The sequence below is a fragment of the Camponotus vicinus genome, unplaced genomic scaffold, assembly GCF_025532165.1.
Source record: "Camponotus vicinus isolate PSW18456_S1 unplaced genomic scaffold, iyCamVici1.0 SCAF_3, whole genome shotgun sequence".
NCBI lineage: Eukaryota > Metazoa > Arthropoda > Insecta > Hymenoptera > Formicidae > Camponotus > Camponotus vicinus.
This window is the reverse complement of record NW_028141967.1, coordinates 19,687,884-19,708,860: the sequence shown is the minus strand read 5'-3', so window position 1 is coordinate 19,708,860 and position 20,977 is coordinate 19,687,884. Positions and strand designations below refer to the sequence as shown.

The 20,977-nt window shown below is 29.7% G+C and overlaps 3 protein-coding genes across 6 annotated transcripts; 2 read left to right on the top strand and 1 right to left on the bottom strand.

Moving 5' to 3' along the window:
• The first annotated feature begins 144 nt into the window (after nucleotides 1–144).
• LOC145969216 (uncharacterized) lies at nucleotides 145–4,008 on the top strand. The gene is made up of 2 exons (XM_083095144.1): nucleotides 145–532; nucleotides 2,343–4,008. Exons 1-2 carry the CDS (start codon nucleotides 503–505, stop codon nucleotides 3,021–3,023), a joined length of 711 nt encoding a protein of 236 aa, XP_082951270.1. The 5' UTR covers nucleotides 145–502; the 3' UTR covers nucleotides 3,024–4,008.
• Nucleotides 4,009–5,645: 1,637 nt separating this feature from the next.
• On the bottom strand, nucleotides 5,646–10,200 carry LOC145968491 (uncharacterized). Of its 2 annotated transcripts, XM_083093990.1 has the most exons (5): nucleotides 9,974–10,200; nucleotides 9,526–9,786; nucleotides 9,155–9,400; nucleotides 8,526–9,026; nucleotides 5,646–8,420 (listed from the first exon to the last, which is right to left on the bottom strand). In XM_083093990.1, the coding sequence occupies exons 2-5, from the start codon at nucleotides 9,712–9,714 to the stop codon at nucleotides 7,875–7,877; spliced, it is 1,482 nt and encodes a 493-aa protein (XP_082950116.1). In that variant the 5' UTR covers nucleotides 9,715–9,786; nucleotides 9,974–10,200; the 3' UTR covers nucleotides 5,646–7,874. The 2 variants fall into 2 exon arrangements, with proteins under 2 accessions (XP_082950116.1, XP_082950115.1); XM_083093989.1 differs by having other exon boundaries at nucleotides 9,526–10,200.
• Nucleotides 10,201–17,338: 7,138 nt separating this feature from the next.
• On the top strand, nucleotides 17,339–19,898 carry LOC145968373 (uncharacterized). Of its 3 annotated transcripts, XM_083093771.1 has the most exons (3): nucleotides 17,457–17,810; nucleotides 18,083–18,217; nucleotides 18,304–19,898. In XM_083093771.1, exons 2-3 carry the CDS (start codon nucleotides 18,093–18,095, stop codon nucleotides 19,676–19,678), a joined length of 1,500 nt encoding a protein of 499 aa, XP_082949897.1. In that variant the 5' UTR covers nucleotides 17,457–17,810; nucleotides 18,083–18,092; the 3' UTR covers nucleotides 19,679–19,898. The 3 variants fall into 3 exon arrangements, with proteins under 3 accessions (XP_082949899.1, XP_082949897.1, XP_082949898.1); XM_083093773.1 differs by lacking the exons at nucleotides 17,457–17,810; nucleotides 18,083–18,217 and adding an exon at nucleotides 17,339–17,445; XM_083093772.1 differs by lacking the exon at nucleotides 18,083–18,217 and having other exon boundaries at nucleotides 17,457–17,624.
• Nucleotides 19,899–20,977: the final 1,079 nt, after the last annotated feature.

Below are 20,977 nucleotides of genomic sequence, written 5' to 3'. Positions count from 1 at the left end.
AAATTAATTAAAAAATTAAAATCTAATAAAAATCTAATACTCTAACAAAAAAATTACATATATTTAAAGGAACTTAGCATATATCACTGTATTAATTTGCTATATTATATGAGCATTCGATGAAAATAAATTAATACAAAATTCATCAATTTTTGCCTTATATAAATTGTGATATGACTGAAGCGTTTTTGGCAATACCTTGACCTGCCATAAAAAATCGAGGACCAATATCGTATATCGCACAAACGGAGTCGACTACAAAGCAACCATGCGTGCCACGACTGTCAACTCTCGTTGAGCAACTTTATACCGATGGTTTGTAGAGGCCCAGGCAAAAGACAATGGATGTAAGCCGCGAAAGCCAATCAATCGTGGTATACACTCATGTTCTTGCATTGCACGTAAGTATAAAGGGGTTTTGAAATCAAAGAAGGCTTCAGTCGATCGTCCGGACTGTCTAAAGAAGTCATAAAACGTCCCATCGGAAAATACGCTCCGAACTATGAAACTCTTAGGGTATTACCTCTTTTGTGTAAGTATCATATAACTGATTTACTTTACATCTTTTACATGTTTGCAGAAATCATATCAAAATATCATGAAATTATTCTTAATTTTATTTGTATCTTTTCGTGAATCAATGAAAGATTTTTTCTAATTTAAATTTTTACTTTTATACATATGTAAATATGTTGAGGATAAATTTAAAAAAAGATACGTATATTTCTCTAAAATATACATATTCAATTTTTTCTTCAATAGAATAATTGTGCGTCAGAATATTATTTTTACCAAAATTTGATTGAGTTTTTCTTCTACAATTTATCTTTTTATAATAAAATGTCTTTTATAAATCTAAGTTTTACTTTATTTATAAATCGAAATATACTTTTATAAGTTTTTATGATTTCTTATTCATCATATATAGATATATCTGCTAAAATTAACGTTATTTTCCTAATTAAATAATTAAATAATTAAAAGATGAAAGTCCCTCTCTCTTAAACTGTAGGATATGAAATTACTGTCCTTTTATTTTCCAATCATTAATAAATTTCACAAAATTTAAATAGACTGTATTTAACTCAGATCAGATACATCATGTTTATATATGTCTTAGAGTCTTCCTTTAAATGTTTTCGTCCTTGATCTCATTTTATTATCAATAATTTAACATATGACATGTAATCTTTTTGTGCTTTCATTGAATGACAATTTCTTTTTCGCGGTGATTCCTCCATTAATATCTTTTTTTACTTATTTAGAGAAAATTTTATTGTTTTTCGTCATCAAAATATGATTTAATTTCCTTCATAAGTTTCTAAAAAAACTTTATGATGGATGATGATTTTCAACTTCTGATGTTTCGTTGGAGTTATTCACTAATATTAGAAAACAAAATAATTCTAATCCGAAACTACATTTTTACACTTATCCAACATTGACACACCTAGATTTTTACTAAAGAGAGTCCAGTCAAAAATCTAAATGTTTAATAATTTTCGATGTTGTTTTATTTTTTTCTGTATTAAAAATTTTCGAATTTTGTTTATTAATTCTGTTAATCTAGTTTAAAAAAGTATCGCAGTTTATTTTTTAAGTCTTTTCATGTTTTTTGTCTCTTTATCGTTTTTTTAATTAATTTTAATAAATTATTTAATAAAATAAGTTTTTCTTAGAGTGTATATATATAATATATATTTCCCAGGAATACTCTTTATATGGAAATATATTTGACAATTTTTGTTATTGGAATATTTTATCAAGTAGATTAATTTTCTAATCGCATCATGAGAATATCAAAACTTTGAACATAATTATTTCCGTCTTTTAATGATAGACTTTTTACGAAAAATAGTGCTTATTCTTAATCAGAGCGTGAAAATCGCCTATTGCAGTCGCGGTTATCGACATAACTTATAATTTTTGTGAAAATGAAATCTACCGCGCGATGCTGATAGATTCAGTGAGTGGCGAAGATATGTCGTAATAAACGATTATATGTTGTATCATCTATCCGCAGTACATTACAACATCACGTCCGATAAAATTCACTTTACGGGAAAGACTCATCCATCTATTACACATATGCACATACACAATATATATACATATATTTACATCATCAATTGAACCATTTCAAAAAAAGTAATTTTTTAAATATAAACAAATTTAGTTTAGTTAAAACGAAAAATGTACGTTTCTCCTATATTATTCTAATATTATTATTCCTATATTATTCTTATTCTCTTTTTGAATATAATATTTTTGAGATATATATATATATTGGAATAGAAATTATGAGATAAAGAAATTTTTTTATCTTTTACTATATCTTACAGCTCCTCGCCGCAAGAGTACAATCGAAGCCACAAATAACCAAACTATTTCCAGTAGAAGGAACATATCAAAAACAATTAAATAATACTACGAAGCCTCTGGATAAATTTTTAGAAAAACTCCGCGCCACATACAACCTCTTCTTCCGCCAAACCAACAATACAAATGTAGAAAAGATTCTGGCAAAGGACACGTCAGTTTCTGATTTGCAAGCTTTAAAATTAATCTGGGCCGACAAGATAAAGACAGATAGATATGCAAATCTCGAATATCCCAATAATAGCTTCTTGGATGAAATAAAAACGATCTCAACACTGAAGAATTATGAAAATAAAGCGAATTCAAGAAATCTCGAAAAGGAATCGTCCGTCAAAATAGGGACAACGATCAAAGCGAACGAGAGAAATGTGAACTCTATGAGCTCCGACGAAAAGAGCTCCAATAAAATGGAGACGCTGCCTGACGATGATTGGTTTAACGATGTTCAGCCTTTGGAGCAACTAGAGCTGCAAGACGAAGAAATAAATAAGAAAAATGAGGTAGAAATTGTAACAGCAAGAACGACTCTTCAATCTCCGAGGGTAGGTCATCAGCTGATCGAATGGTTTGGATCCCTTTTCGGCCTTAATAACATTTACGCAAAATTATCGGGTGCTTCTTGTGGAAGTGAAAGGATGCAATAATAATAAACCGGCTAAGAAATGAGATGTATAAAATATATTTTACTTCAGGAATTGAGATAGAAATTATGTTATGTTAATTCTTCCTTTATAAATCTAGAGTCTAAAATTGAACCTAAATATGTAACATAGATATCCAATCGTAATTTTCATTTAACAAATATAAAAAGAGATGTGTTTAATCTAAACATAAAATAAGAGATAACATTTAATGCTAAATGTGCGCCGATAATATGAGAAAATGTAAACATCGGATGAGAATTCAATTTCAATTTAGTATTAATATTAAAGCAGAAGAATAAGAGAGAAGAGGAAAAGAGAGAACGATAGAGGAATGAAAATATCACATACGGAGATACTAGAATTTTATATTTTTGTACTATATTATTATCTCTTGCACATCTTGCTAAAATAAATTTTATAAAATAAATTTTTGCTAAAATAAATAAATTTTATATTTAATAAGAGATTAAATAATGCTTTCATAATACTTATAAATTTTCAAAGTACGTAACAAATGATGAGAGAATGTTATATTTGAATATAGGATATGTCATACGATAGAATTTCGTGTGCAAAGAATTAATTTAAATGTCATGCTAAAGTTCAAACTAAACGTATCAACTTTTTTACATAACGTTCACGGATGGTCATTTCATTGTACAACATTGCATAAAAATATATAACACTTTATGCGATGCAAATTGTGAACATTCGATGTACTCATGGGAAAAAATAGTTTAATTTTTTATTACACTGTGTTTTATTCAAAAATATTTTGTTCGGAAAAATACATATGTCACTTTTTTAATTATCTTTTAGTTATTATTATACAACAACAATTATTTCGCAGAATAAATGCATGAAGTTTTGTAAACACATATTCATTGCTTCAAAAAATGTTATATTAAAGACAAGTTATATAAATGCACATTTACTATCTAATAATAAGATCTTATGTATCTCTAACTAATCTCAATAAAAAATGTAAAAAAAAGTCGCAGTCTAAAAAAAAGTGTTCATCCTTTCCTTTTGCTTTTATATATAAATATCTTTATTTGATAAAAACGATTAAATTATAGAAGAGAGTAATTTGCTAAGGATTCCAACGCATAAACAATCTAGGATACTGCTATTTTTCACACAAATGTGTGCAGTCTTTGGTTGTATTGTTACATGATACACGAGAGAGTCCAAGTTGTTAATACCATATTCTAATTCTTTTATATCTAACTCATATGTGTACACACGCATGTGTGTTACAATTTAAAGAACTTGTAATCACGATTCTCTTCCATATATACAGTACATGGAAGTCCTTCAAGGATCTCTCATTCTAGTATCAATGTATATAAATTAAAATTGGACCATCAAATAGGCGAGTAACCTAAAAATATTACCAAGTGCAATACGTTTTTTAGATATCTTTTAAATAAATGAGCGAAATAAAGTATAATGCAAAGATAGCATTTAAAATTTAATATGTAATTCACTTTGTAAATATCAAAAGACTAACTATTATGTATGTGAATGTGTATATATATATATATATATATATATATATATATATATATATATATATATATATATATATATATATATACACACACACACATACATATATAGAATTTATATATACATATAATTTAATGTAAATTTTATCAAACATGCACTTGTCATATTTTTAAATACCAGCCAATATCTGATATCCTCTCGGAATTATAATAAAAATCAGCCTTCAAAAAATATAAAATGAGTAAAGAGTAAAGAATAAAATGAGTAAAGAGAATAATGAACAATTTGCTCGGAAAAAAATGAGAAATGATAAATTCTAGAACAAAACGCTCTGTGATGAATCAATATAAGTCATTTGAGATGATAATGTTGCTTATTTTTATACAAGTATATTTTTTCATGTATATGAATACCATCAATTTTTCATTTTTATTGAAAGATTATACATTAAAAGATATCGAGTTTTTTTAAAAATATTTATATCGCAACCTCCACATATTATAATAAAAATTATTCAAGAAAAATACCCGTGAAAAAGAAATATTTTATTTTCGACAATTTAATCAAATTGCTGAAAATTCAATATGTTATAAGCGTCTCCATCAAATCAAATGTATATATGTATGTAAATAATTTATCCTGTAAATTCCTAACAAAATTTCTGGCAGTTTATCATTTATTATTTCTATTAAACACTAACTTTCGCAACGAATTTTAAGAATTTATCTAATTAATATGTATTGGTTTGTTAAGATATCAAATTCGCGCCAGTATCTCTTATTATCTTTTCATATTAAATCAGATTGTCGATATTTTTTCCAATTTATTTATATTTTTATATTCTTCCAATTTATATTTTTTCAAATGAATTAAGAGCCGTACTAAATCTCTAATTAAAAATCAAATATAAATGCATGCAATATAAATATTAAAAAATTTAAATATAAAGAGCTTTCGACTTTTTAAATTATAGTATTTGTTTGTCAGAAAATATTTTATTCTATCTGCAAATTAATTTCTCACAATTTGATGTTTTATTTATCTCTTGTAATTGTCACAAATTATTTATGCGATTCTGGCAAATGCGCTTTACTTTTGTGTGTGTGTGTGTGTGTGTGTGTGTGTGTGTGTGTGTGTGTGTGTGTGTGTGTGTGTGTGTGTGTGTGTGTGTGTGTGTGTGTGTGTGTATCGCGCTTACAAATCTAAATTATATTCAAAAATTTAATGCAAGCTTAACAACCGCTGAAATCTCTAATAATATATGCCTCTCTGATAATTTAATAGGTTTTTTATCGAATAAAAATCGTATAAAAGCCTAAGAACGATATTTTTTTTAATTTTATGTTTTTGGTTGAGATTAACTAGAGATATGGGCCTTTTTATTAGATAGTGAATGTGCATAATATAATTCATCTTTAATATAAAACTTTTTGAAACAGTGAATGTGCGTTTACACAAGACTTCATGCATTTATTCTGTGAGATAATTTTTATTGTATAATACTAACTAAAAGATAATTAAAAAAGTGACGTATGTATTTTTCCGAATGAGATATTTTTGAATAAAACATAGTGTAATAAAAGATTAAGCTATTTCTTTTCAGTATATTGAACGTACGCATTACCTTGTGCGTTTCGCGCACAAAGTAACATGTTATGTAGTCTTATGTAATGTTGTACGATGAAATGATTGTTCGTGAATCTTATGTGAAAAATTAATGCATTTAATATGCGTATATATTTCTTTTCGAAGTAAACGTGTATGTATGTGTATGTGTGTGTGTGTGTATTTCTTTTGAATATTTTTGAACATAGAAATATATACATATACATACGAGGTCTGTAAATAAAGTAATGAGACTTTTTCGAGATGAACTTTTATTTATAATTTAACTATAATTTAACTTTGTCTCCTTCAAAATAATTCCCTTAGGAAGCCACGCAGCGCCTGAGACGTTGTTTCCAGTCTTCATAGCAGTGCTGGAACTCAGAAACCCGAATGACCTTCAGCTGGTCGGTTACAGCCGCTTTTCGGTCGTATCAAAGTAATGTCCTTTGAGATGAGTTTTCAATCTCGGGAAGAGAAAGAAGTCACAGGGACGGGCTGGGGGACGACAGGAATGTTTTTTCGTGCCAAAAACTCCGTAATCGAAAGTTTACAAGTTTAAGAAAAACATTCCTGTCGTCCCCCAGCCCCCGTATTCGCCTGACCTGAGTCCCTATGACTTCTTTCTCTTCCCGAGATTGAAAACTCATCTCAAAGGACATCACTTTGATACGACCGAAAACGTAAAAGCAGCTGTAACCGACCAGCTGAAGGTCATTCGGGTTTCTGAGTTCCAGCACACACACACTGCTATGAAGACTGGAAACAACGTCTCAGGCGCTGCGTGGCTTTCCAAGGGAACTATTTTGAAAAAGACAGAGTTAAATTATAGTTAAATTATAAATAAAAGTTCACCTCGAAAAAGTCTCATTACTTTATTTACAGATCTCGTATGTGTTAATTAATGCATTACCCTCATTACCTTAGTTCTTAGAATTCTTAAAAGATATCACATGGAAAAGTTTAAAAGTCTATCTCAAAATTTTTGTGTTTAAAATAAGTATTTTAGTACATGAATATAATCATTGGGATAAATTAATGCATAAAAAAAATGTATATAATTAAATGTTTATCTGTTTTACTTGAATTAGCTGTAGAGGATATTATCATTTAACAATTCTAATCTATTGTTATCGTATTTTTTATCTTAACAATTATTGAGCTTGCATTATATCGATTCACTTTAAATATAATTTAGATTATTTCATGAGAATGACAAGTGAAGCATAATTTGTTAGAATTGCATAAATAATTCAAGAGACATGCTTTGACAAAATAGAGTACTCTATAGTTAAAAAAACTCAAGAGTTTCTCGCGCTTTATATTTAGAGTTTTTAATTTTGATATTACATATATTTTTAATCAATTCTGAGACATGTGTATTCAATTATTAGACATTGTAAATATTTATAAAGAAATATATTTGATAATAATACACGTCACAATAATACAGAAATATATTTGATCATATATACATATATATATATATGCCAATTATATTTCTTTTCCTTTACAATAGACATTCTTTAATACGTACATTTTCAATTTATGTTTTACTGTTAAACTATAAGTCTCAGAATTATTCTAATCGTTTAGTATCAAAATATGAATTCGAAAATTGAAATTAGTTACTTGCAACGGCTCTTACCTTCTATTGGTATCGACGGCGCATGTAAATTACTTTTATTATTCGCCATCTATTGCTTTGGGATATGTGTTATATTTCATTTACAACTAAGATGGCATTAAATACCTTGCATTTCCGTTTGTATTGTCGCTCTGTGCTTGTTGAGGCACATTTACATTTCTTGATATTTGCTCTTTAAGGGAAGAGAATGTATGTAACAGGGTTGGATTCTTTTGAAGATGCTGCAGAAAAATGGATTCATGTTTCAGTAAGCAAGTATCCTTTATGTCCTTTGTTTCTTGTTTTAACATCGCTGCGGAATTAGTCCTGTTATCAAATAACGTCATCGTATCTTTTTGATTGATATAATAAGAACCATCCTTTGATTTATTCTTTCGAATGCCTAAATGCGTTTGTATGTGCTTATTTAAATGGTCCTTGCGTGAGAATGCTTTCGAACACTCGGGACAAGTAAAATCCTTGTTGCCGGTATGAATAACACCATGTCTCGTTAAATGTTCGTTTCTCTTGAATGCCTTGAGGCATATTATGCATTTATAGGGTCGCTCGTTTGAATGACCGCGCATGTGCTGATCTAGATGCTCTTTTCTTTTCAACATGGCACCACATTCTTTGCATTCATATTTGCGTTCCTACATAATAAATTGTTCCATTTAGTATGTGTCTCTTTCTTAATAATCTGTTCATCGAAAATCGCATATCCACACATTGAAGATAATACAATACATAATACGTACCCGTAAATGAGCCTGTATATGTCGTTCGATGTTTGACTTGTCTGAATATCTTGAATTGCACTCTGAACAAGAATAAAGAGTCGTTCCATCGTAGCCAACACTCACTTTAATCCCGCTGATTTTCGTTCGAAATTTCAATTTCTTGTCAATTTTCGATAAATTGGTTTTAACTTGTCGCTCTACTTTAACTACAGGTTGCAAATTGTTTTCATTCTCTCCTTGTTCATTTTGTAGATCACTCGGATTAACGGCCACTATCATCTGATCTGAGTTTATGAAGTTGCTATTATTTTGGTGAAGACTCCGGACGCTTGGTATATTTAAAATACTATTCTGTGTTTGCTCTTGTGTTTTTTGTTCCTGCATTGCTTGCTGTATTTTTCCCTGTTTCTTTACTTGTTCTGTCTGCAGTTTAATCAACTGTTGCAAAGATGTAGCTTGTATTTTCTGAAAGTACTCGGTCAGCGAGGTTTGCTGTTGATTCAATTGAATCTGAGATTCCTACAATAGAAATAAATATATACATGTAATATAAATATATATATTATAGGTATAATGGAAAATAATTAAAAAATTAATATTATCAAGTATACACCTTATTTTCGAGAAATATTATCAAGTATATATACCTTATTCAAGTTTATCTCCTTTCTAGGCTGAACATCTAGCTCTTGCTTTACAGCATTTTCTTGCAATGTGGAAGGTGAATACATGGAACCAATAATATCCGAAATACTATTCGCCATAATATTTGATTGTGTATTGAGTATATTATTTGAACTAAAAATCGGATTGATCATCTGCTTCATGATTGGATTCTCGTAAAGACGCGCGATGAGGGATAAATCGCACGAGTCTAAGATTGAAGTTATGTCCTAAAAATAGAAAATAAAGAAATGAAAAAAAGGAGCAAAAATATTTTAACTACAAGATGAAAGCGAAGAAAAAGTAGGGAGAGAAAAGCAGAGCTTGGAGGAAGATTTGAAGAAAAAAAAATTACCGGTATCTGTTTCAGTGTCAAATTTAGCGAACTCTTCAAGGCAGAGGTTTGAAAGTGCACATTCTCGTCATTCGGTAACTGCACGTTTCCATCGCTGGTAGAAGCGCTCAACGCCGGGCGTAATTCGGAGAATTGCGGCAACGTACGATTGTGCACGTCTTCCGACATCTGGTCCTCGGATAAGTCCATGATGTCGCGTGGAAGTATTTTCGGAGGAAGTACGATATTGCCACGATATCGCGTGCGCTAATGTTTTCTAACCTAAAACGGGCGATTTATCGCGTCGTGAGTCATGAGGCGACAAGGGTCAGGTCGACCGCATCTCGTGCCTCGCGAATGAATCCGTCGTAATGTCACCTGTCGTCAATCGTCGAGCGATGCATTAACGCGCGGAATACGCGCGCTTTATTTGTGATTATAAAGATCGTGCGCACACACGCATACGTACCTACACCGCGTCCTTCTGGCAAACAATAATGACCTTCCGCGTTCCACTTGGCGATCGTAGCGCTCGCGAGCGTTGTCCGTCTCTATTTAACCAGAGAGAAGACTGAGAGATGTCATGGCCTGTTTTTAGGTGATCCCTGGAAGCGATACTCCCTCTATGGACATTGAAAACGTGGACATGAACTACAAAGCCAATGTCCATGAATGTTCTCAGAGGGTAATATATAATGTGCACAATTTCTGGTTTTGTTCCGTGCTATGTGCACGAAATGCCGGTAGCACCAGAGTATAACAATCATTATTTTGAAAATAACATATAAATATGATAAATAATAATTTTTATAAAAATAATTTTTATAAATTACTTACCTATATGTGTATGTATGTGTGCCCATACGTTGTCCAAATGATTTTAAATATAAGAATAGATTATATGAATATCGGCGTATGTTACCGCCGGCATAGCTCTCAGGTTCATGAGAGTACTGAAACCTCCTCACCTGGCAAACGCCTTCGTTAAGGCGGAGATACAGGGGAGGAAAAATTGAGGAGGAACAATTTTTTTATTTTTTTAATAGAGTTTTTAAACACAGAATATAATACATATAAAAAATATATATTACATAATTATAATATATACAACGTAAATTATAATTAATTTGCAATTACATAAAAAACACATTACAAAATATTAAATTATGTAATATAAAAGTAATTACATTACAAATATATATATTACAAAATTTAATGCAGAATATATAAAATACAATGCATTAGAAATATGTATTACAAAATATAATACAAATTTAATATAAACTATAATTTTAAACTATAATATTTACAAAATAAAATTTATTACACGAAAGTGTCCAAAGTATACGTATAATATAAAATTTACTAAAAATTTTTACATAGACCAGACAAGACTGATTAGTGATGATTAATTACGCGATATTTATTATTAATAATCGACATAGAATAATAGAATTTAATTAGTTTTATATAAATAACGTATAAACGTAAATAATCATGATCAAAAGAGTCATTAATAAAATTATTGATCATTTCTTCGATTGTAAAACAAAGTATTTGCATTATTGACGCATTTCGTGCAGACCATGAAAAGAAATATTTAAAATGTGTAAAGATAGAACAAGCTTTGATGTAAATCAAAGATTAAATTACAAAATAAATTGCGATTTAAAATTCGCGATAAAACGCGACGAATAAATAAATCGACAATAATCGAATATTCACACACAATTGCGAGATACGCATAATTTTTATAATATAATAATCGAATCAATAGACATGCGTGCGATATAATTATTATCACACAAATGTTGACAGACGAAGATATTTTAACAAACATTTGTGATCCGTATTGTTTATGAACATAAAATTCACTGTCCGATTTATTTGCGATTAATATATACGCGACTTTATACGAATTTCACGATTGAGAATAAAATACATATCCTATTTCTCGCATGATTAGCTGAATAAGAAGAAATGAGTTCTATAAGTTTTAAAATATAATTAAAAATCGCGTTGTGGCCACGTTTAATAGAAAATAACGGAACGAATGATTTTCATTAATATAGTTATCGATCGTCTTTTAAATTATAGAAGAAAATATTTACACTACCAGCATTTTGCACGAACCATTAAAAACAATATTCAAAGACGTGGAAAGATAAACAAAGCTTCAATGTATAAGTCAACGATTAAATTATAAGATAAATCGCGATTTAAAATTCACGAGAAAACGCGACGAATAAATAAGTCGATAATATGCGGAATATTTGATCGCGATACGTATAATTTTTATAATATAATAATCGAAGCTCTCAATAGACACGTGCGCGATATAATTATTATCACGTAAATATAAAAAATCGAAAATATTTCAACAATCATTTGAAGTCTGTAATGTTTGTGAATATGCAATTCAGCGACCGAATTACTGCGAATTTTTATAAGATATATCGCGATTTAAAATTTGCGATAAAACGCGACGATAAATAAATCGATAATATTCAAAATATTCAATTGCAGATACGCGAGTGACATACCGGTAATCCGATAAAAAGAGGAGCAACCTTAAAAATGGAGAACGATTAACATATTGTTTCTACATCAGATTTCGCAAGATCAATCTGCGAAGAAAAGTTAAGTGATCCATTGAACGTCGGGAATTCCACTGTAGGAGGGAACGAATCCTGGATTTTCCGGACTATTCCCGATAGCAATGATTTCAGTATTAAATCAAAGACAATTATCCCTCGTCATTATTTTCAATTCAAATTGATATTCACGTCAGAAAACATGTTCTTCCATTACTAAGAAATATATTTCTTTATTGAAAATTAAATGGATATAATTTATTATTGAAATGTGATTACGAACGATTATATTTATATATAATATATAATATATTATATAATAATTTATTATTGAAATGTGATTACGAACGATTATATTTATAAATAATAAAATACATGCATTATTGGAGTTTGTGTTAAATGTGCGAACACATAATTTGGGGTACCGTCTGCGCGCGCGAGACGAATCGAACCCGACAACAGCAAGATTTAAAAAATTTCAATTCGAATAGTGTTCAAAATAAAATAAATGAAATAATTTTAAATATATAATTAATTCTAGATTAATTATCTAGATTCTTATTCTTGTAACGTTTAAATTAATAATTTTTTTTTTAATCAATATCTTACTGATATAAGGGTACCCATTCGATTCGTCTCTAAATTTTTAAGTATTCGCACATTTTATGTAACATTCATGTATAATTTCGCGTATATATAATATATCATATTAATAAAAATTATAAAAATATTTTGGATACGTTAATTTGTGCATGTATTTTATTATTTAATTTATAACTATTAACTATTAACTAGTCTAAGTAATAATTTAATAATTCTATCAAAAGCTATTCGAACGTAGAAACTTTTAAATTACAGTTTTTATGTAAAAATTTCTCTCTTTTTCTCTTGTTTAAGTCATGTAAATAAGAAATCAAATTACGCGATTAATTACTTAATTTAAATCGCGCGTACGCAATTAATAAATAATTATATATAAGCGATAATTTATTTACCATAGAGTTGCTTCACAGGTGCCTGATGCCTCTCCCAGGCTTCCTTCTCCTCTCATGTTGTTGACGCGCGATACTCGAATTAACGATTTTCGCACTATTTCAATGCGATTAAAAATTTTATATTTAATCGCGCGATGTATATACTTAATATGTATATACTTTCAACGGCACTCCCGGTTTCGGTACGAGCGAAAATCCCATTTCACTTATGAGAATCAGCTTCGAGTCAACAGGTCGGGAATGCAACGATACAACGAGCAAAGATTAAGCCCAAACCGGAAAGAAGACGAAACGATTGACGGAAATAGAGGAAAATGAAATTCACCAGCTCTTTTTCGCGCATAATTATTTTATCTCGTATCGAACCTGGACCCGCTAAGCACGATTTCAGGTGCTCCGCCCGGACATATTATGCCTCTCGCGGTTGCTATATGCTACACCAGGCTAGTAGACGGCAAAAGAAGAGGATACCCACATTTTTTAAATGCTAACATTCAGCAATTTAGAAAATGGGGAGGCAACCCCTTTTACCGAGCGAAAATCGTGCCTAGGGGAATCCACTCGACTCCTCGACAGGGTTAACACACGCAGTGCGTGTGGCTGTAGACGAGCAAAGAGAAGGGACCCATTGACGACCATTCCGAGCAATCGATCGAGTTCTAACTAATTCGGGCCGAATCACTTGACGAAGCACGAAGCAAGAGTGTACACTGCATAGCAACGTGTGCAAACTCGAAACATCCCAGTTAGTTGGCATCGGAAGTAGAGACTCGTGACAATAAATGAAATTGAGATTTTATATGAAAAGTCCAAAAGTTCCGCGAAAACGCGACGACGCGAGAATACTACAACGCGAAAACGCGGTAACGAAGCGCTTGCCGTCCGCGGCACGTTGACAGCACCGACGACGCGAAAGGGTACTTAGCTTCCCATTCAGGCACCTTAAGATTTATCATAAATAGAAAAATTTAAAATAAACCTCAAGGCACCATCCAAGTACTAAGCCCTCCCACCGCGACAAGGTGTACCCCATGAGAGGGTTATATTATATATAATTTTATATATAATATAATACATAATTTGAAATTTATTTTGTAATATAGTACATAAATTTAAATTCACAAATATAAATAAATATACGATAAATCAAAATATAAAGGATAAGAGAACATCTATTATACAAAGCAATGTTCAAAATAATTGATTTTAAACCTAATTATTGCGCGCAATTAATTTTTACATTTTTACTTTTAAATAGATATATTTTAATATTATAAACTGCGTAATTACAAAATAATTTATATTTCTTAGATATAAACTTTTAAAAATATGATAAATAAAAAAATTTCTATTTTTTTATATATGAAATATTTAAATAAATATATTAATTTGAAATGTTTTATAAAACATAAAAGTATCTGAAAATATTAATTAATAAAAAATTTTATAAATGTTTTAATTATTTTAAAATAAAATGGAATATTTTTTATAAGTATATGTATTATATATGTTACAATTTAAAATCACTATTAAATCACAATCAAAGAAATAAAACGAAACGAGAAATGTATATTTTGAATATATATATTATTGATAAATAATTTATATATTGTTGCGTCCGCGGAACGCGGTATATATCGAACGCGATATATATCGAACGCGCGCGACACAATCGGCAAAATACATAGCATACGCTGACGCTCGTGCACTCGTAAATAATAACGCGATTTAAGGTGCACAAGAATTTTAATAAATCGCGAGTAACATACAAGAATTCAGAATAATCGTAAAACGGATCACAAATAGACGCGCGTCCGCACAACTTGACAGCTGGGCTTAGACTCTCTGACAGTCGTTGTTTATAACAATATCTTGACAACGCGCGCGAAAACGATCTTCTTCGAAAGAATTCAACGGGTGACGAATACATTCAGCGGGACGGGACGCGGGGACGCAACAATATAATAAATAATGAATGTGATAAATAATTTATATTAATGACTTACATCATATCTTATTGATCCATCCACTTCCAAAACCTCCTTTTTTCTTTTGCTTCCTTCGCTCCTTTCTCGTGGCACTTTAATCCTCGTTGCACTTACACTTATTCACGAAAAGTTCCTCGTTGCACTTGCAATTGTGTTTAGAGAAAGAATTTGATAATATATGAAACGTCTCACATCACTACTTCACTGCTCAAGAGCCACTGAGAGAATGATCGTAAGTCAAGAACATTACCGCGGTACTGTTTATATCGCCAGGATCGACTATGTAAAGGAAGAATTTGATAATATACGAAACGTCACTACTTTATTGCTCAAGGTTGCTGTGCGAATGATAATAAAGCCGTGTAACGTATTAACAATAGCGCGATACTGTTTATCAAGGTCGAACACGGTGTTATTGATAATTCTCTCGCCGAAATATTTTCTGTAATATAAAATATTCGCGCGCGGAATATTAAATTATAGAAGTATTTTAATTTATTGATTTAAATTGATTATTTTTTAACAATTTATCACGGAGCCTTTCGTTATGCTATTTATTTGCATCTATAATTCGATTGTTTTACTTTGTATTCTCTCATAATCCAAATTATTTTTAGATTTTCAAGTAGAACGATAAAGTAACACGGATGAAATATATTTGTGACTCTAGGTATTGAAATAATAATTATTGTCCGTAAAGATCGCAACGATCGAAGCAATTATTTAACATTTTGGATTCCTATCATTTAATCGATTCTCGATTAAATTGTACATTGTTTAATTAACAAGGATTGTTAAAATTTAAGGTATTGGTCGAAATATAATTAATTCTAATATTGTTAATGAAATATAATAAGCATCAATGATCGAAAGTTCATAACATAATTAAGTCTCTTATCCCCTTTTATGTATATTTTGTTTCAATTTTTAATCACGGTAATGAATGATTGCGCGATACGATAAAGATTTATAGTTGCGATACAGTTTCATGTCGTGAATTAATTTTTAATTAATTAATTTATATTAATATTTAAAGCAAATTATGTTTCGATACTAATCGTAATCGTGTTTAGTAAAAAAATTACAATACAATACGAAACGTTTCTCACCACTATCTTATTACTCGAGAGTCACCGTGCGAATGATGACAAAGCTGAAACATAGCGCGCTACTGTTTATATTTTATATTGCCAAAGTCGAACACCATGTTATCAATAATTCGTTGCCAAAACGTATATTTTAGTATATTTTATATATTATAAAATGTACATTAACGCGGAATATTAAATTAATGAAGTATTTTAATTTATTGATTAAAATTGATTATTTATTAAACAATTTATCCTTTCATTATGCTAATTATTTGCATCTATAATTCAATTGATTTACTTCGTGTTCTCTCACAATCCAAATTACATTTAGATTGTCAAGTAGAACGATAAAGTAACACGGATGAAATATATTTGTGACTCTAAATATTATAATAATTATTATTGTCCGTAAAAATCGCAACGATCGAAGTAATTATTTAATATTTTGGATTTCTATCATTTAATCGATTTTCGATTAAATTGTATATTGTTTAATAACAAGGATTGAGAAAATTTAAAGCATTGGTCGAAATATAGTTCTAATATTAAAGCTTTAACATAGCGCGCTACTGTTTATTTTTTGTATTGCCAAAGTCGAACACCGTGTTATCGATAATTCGTTGCCGAAATATTTTATATATTATAAAATATACGCTAACGCGGAATATTAAATTATAGAAGTATTTTCATTAATTAATTAATATTGATTATTTATTAAATAACTTATCACGGAACCTTTCGTTATGCTAATTATTTGAATTTATTCGATTATTTTATTTTCAAAGTCGAATTCTATAATATTTAGTTTTGCATTTTAGAAGACTGACTTAGAGCGAGCTAAATAAATAAATAAATAAATAAATAAATAAAAAATAAATAAATGATGTTGAGAAGAAAAAGAACACACATAAATAAATAAATAAATAATAGCGTGGAAAGAGAGAACATACTATTTTTATATAATAAATTATTATTAATTAAATTATTTATATTTTTATTTATATTATTTATATTATCAGAGAGACAGATATGTTACCCTCCGAGAACATTCGTGGACATTGGCTTTGTAGTTCATGTTCACGTTTTTAATGTCCACAGAGGGAGTATCGCTTCCAGGGATCACCTAAAAGCGGGCCATGATATCTCTCAGTCTCCTCTCTGGTTTAACATTCGGCGACTCATTCAGCGACAAGGATGAAACGATGCCACGAGCGTTGCGATCGCCGAATGAAACACGCATACGTAACCAGTGTGTTCCAATATTAATATAGCGGTAGGCGTCTTAGAAGACACAACACTGAAGTAGTCACATGAACGAGAGATTGTTGAACCTCCGCTTGAATGAATGTCCGAGCATTTAATGAATGTGCTTTCGAGATTTGGCTAACCTGGAGGGTCTCTTTTTTTTGTTATTGTCCAATGTGAATGTAAACTTTATGTCAATGGTGATTGGTGCGTATTCGAAGTTTTTTGGAGCACGTATCAAATACGTTAATGAGAAATCGCGAAAAGAAAAGTGAACAAAAATATTATAAAAATTCCACGATTTTTCGACGTTGATAAATTTCTTGTTGCTTGATTTTGAAGAAATATTGAATAACATAGACACTTAGGAGGTTAAATTAGGTTAAGAAAACGGTATATTTCTATATAAAAAGAAAATATTAAACCAAAAGTTTTAATCTGTAATATTATATGTATAAATTAATTTTAATTTATTTGTTCTAATTTATTAACTTTGATTACCAATATAACATTTTATACAATATATAACATTCACATCCTTTAATTTTAATTCAAACAAATTTGATTGTCGTAAAAAAATTAATTACCATTAAATTGTATAAATAAAATATATTTCAATATATGCAATTTTGCAATATATGATGTCAATGGCAATTTATCGGAAGTCTTAAACATATGGAAGAGACATTCAACGATAGCTTAGAAAAATTGCGCAAGAGAAGTCGAACATTGTTAGCATATATTGATGAAAACTCTAAAAGGATTAATACCGAAATGAAGAAATTACGTTCGCAAACATTGTAAATGGCTTTTGTTTTGTATTATAAGTAAAAAAAATTTAATATATATTATTTCATACAATTTTATTTATAATGTCTTTTTGCAGATCTTTGATAAATAATCATAAGAGTCAATGCCGTTGTATAGGAAGAAAAACTAATTTATGGAAATTGCGTAATGATTCAAGTGAAATCAATGCTGTTTTAAATCCAGATTTTTGTGTCAATCCTAAACACACAACCATGTCAGTACCAAACATATCTGGAAAACTAACACTAATATCTAAAAAACCACAAGAGCAATTTGCACCTAGAAAACCAGTAAAAGGGTGTTATTGTAATGAGATGAATAAGATGCATGTAAGGTCATCAAGAACGCAACGCAAACCTGTTTCACCTTGTCGTCATTGTCGAAGTCAACTTGAGTTTAAATCCATAAAAGAAACTTATGATAAAACTGCATTATCTTCACCGATTAATTGTGAAACGTTTAGGAGAATTAAAAAAATCGATTATACGCCTAGATCTCAATTCCTTCGCAATGTACAGAACAAAATCTGTGAATTACAAACTGGAGGCGAGGGAGATTGTTTGCGAACGTGTCCGCGATCGTCCAGTTACCACAGATTCATGACAAGCCCAAGGATGCAAGATACTATTCCTGATGAAAAATCAACATTGTCGAAACACGAACACAAGTATGTTGATAAGAGGCAATCATTCCCAGCATCCCCGACAGCACCCGCAAATTCACTGGCGAGCGAACAAAGCGGATCCGACGATACCGCCTGCACTTTGAATAAAGGATTTCAAGTGTCTTCGCGAAAGTTGTCAAAATCAACATTACGAAAGACTATTAGATCAAAGAAGCAAATACCAAAGTCAAGTGAAAGACCTACCTCGAAATCACCGACACGAAGTAAAAGAGCAACGCAATTACGCAAACAAGATTGTTCATGTTGTTGCAGAAACGAGCCAAAAAGGGCCGCGAAATTTGACAAAGATGAATGCGTACGAATGTACAATTTGCCGAAATATTGCGAACAAAAGGACCAAAGCTTGAAGCACGATGATAATTTCATTATTGATAGTCCCATGGACCAAGAAGTAGAAAACTTGAGAAAATTTCGAGAGCAGAATTACTTTGAAACGCATGGCTCGAGTCATACATTGGCGTCGTCTAGGTCGTCGGGATCTTTGCAACAATATCTGCTGAATGAACGTCTTTTTCCGGAGCCGATAGGCAAGATTCACAAGCAAGACTTGGTAGTAACGATGCCACCGTGCTCGACGGTACAGAAAAAACGCATCCATTATTTTCCTAGATACGTGGTACGACAAGAAAAGAATGTTTGTAATACGAATTATAGGCGTAAACGCCAAAACTGTCCTCTCACCGGTCATGCCATTGATCTTGGAGTTCTGAAAGCTAGACCGCCATTAAATAGCCTGGCGCTCAAATATCAGAAAAGAGTTCCTTGAAACAAAGGCAACACACAGATATGTATAGTCTAAAATCTTATTTTCTATATTTTTATTATATATTTTTAAATCCATATTTATAGAACAGAATAATTTTTTTATTTCAAAGATTTGAAAATGTAAATTTCAACACTGATTGTGTCACAATATTTATAGGTATACCCTGTTTTGTGCTATATATATAATTTGTATGAAAATATATATTTGTCTTTTAAATTGACACTTTATTTGTAATATAATGTGATATATGCAATCCTACTTTCTCATCTCCATTCATACAAACTTATTTTAGGATTTATAAACTGCATATATCTAATTATTTTTTATATCTTAATAAAATTAGTTTTATAATGACTAATCTATATATATATATATATATATATATATATATATATATATATATATATATATATATATAATACATTAATTATATAAAAAATTTTCTTTGTGATATTTTTCATTTTGTCTATCATATTTTATATTAAGCTTATATAAATATTTATCAAGCTTATATAAATATATATTATGCTTATTTAAATGATTATAATTATATTTTAAAATTTCGCACAAAAGAAGTAGCTATGTGCTAATTACTCATTTATTTCAAAATATACAAAATAGAAATAAAATGCAAATGTGCAAAGGAATAACGAGAATTGTAAATATTTAATATATACTCTTAAGCATTTTATTTAAAATTAATACTGGTTTATTTGCATAGAAATATGATATGAGATTTATTTTCTTTTCTTTCCATATCATTAATTTTTAAATTAAATGCATTGCATACGTCTTTTACGAAAGTCTTTTACGAAAGACTCGTAACCTATTTTATGTAATGTTAAGGCCATTGTCAAATTCTCTTTGCAATATTATAATATTATTTTTTTATTCGATAAAATAATAGATTATTCATTTTTAATAATTAAGGTAAATAAATTTTTCAAATATTGCAAATATTGCAGAGAAGTGAATATATAAATATGTACGTAATCTTTACAATTTAAAAATTATTAAAAATTGTTTCTCGGCGAAATAAAAATTAAAAGTATATAACTGTTTATGCTTTTAACGATATTATAGAATAACGTGTTAATAAAAGAAATAATTAAAATACAATAATAATAAAACATAGTTTTTAGTCTTATTTTTTACGTAAATATATATTGAACTGTTAACATATAATAATCTCGATATAGTAAAAGTACATCAAACATTTCATGTTATTTATCGATGTAATCGATTAATTAATATTTTTATTTTATATCATCTATAATAAATAATAATACACCTCAAATT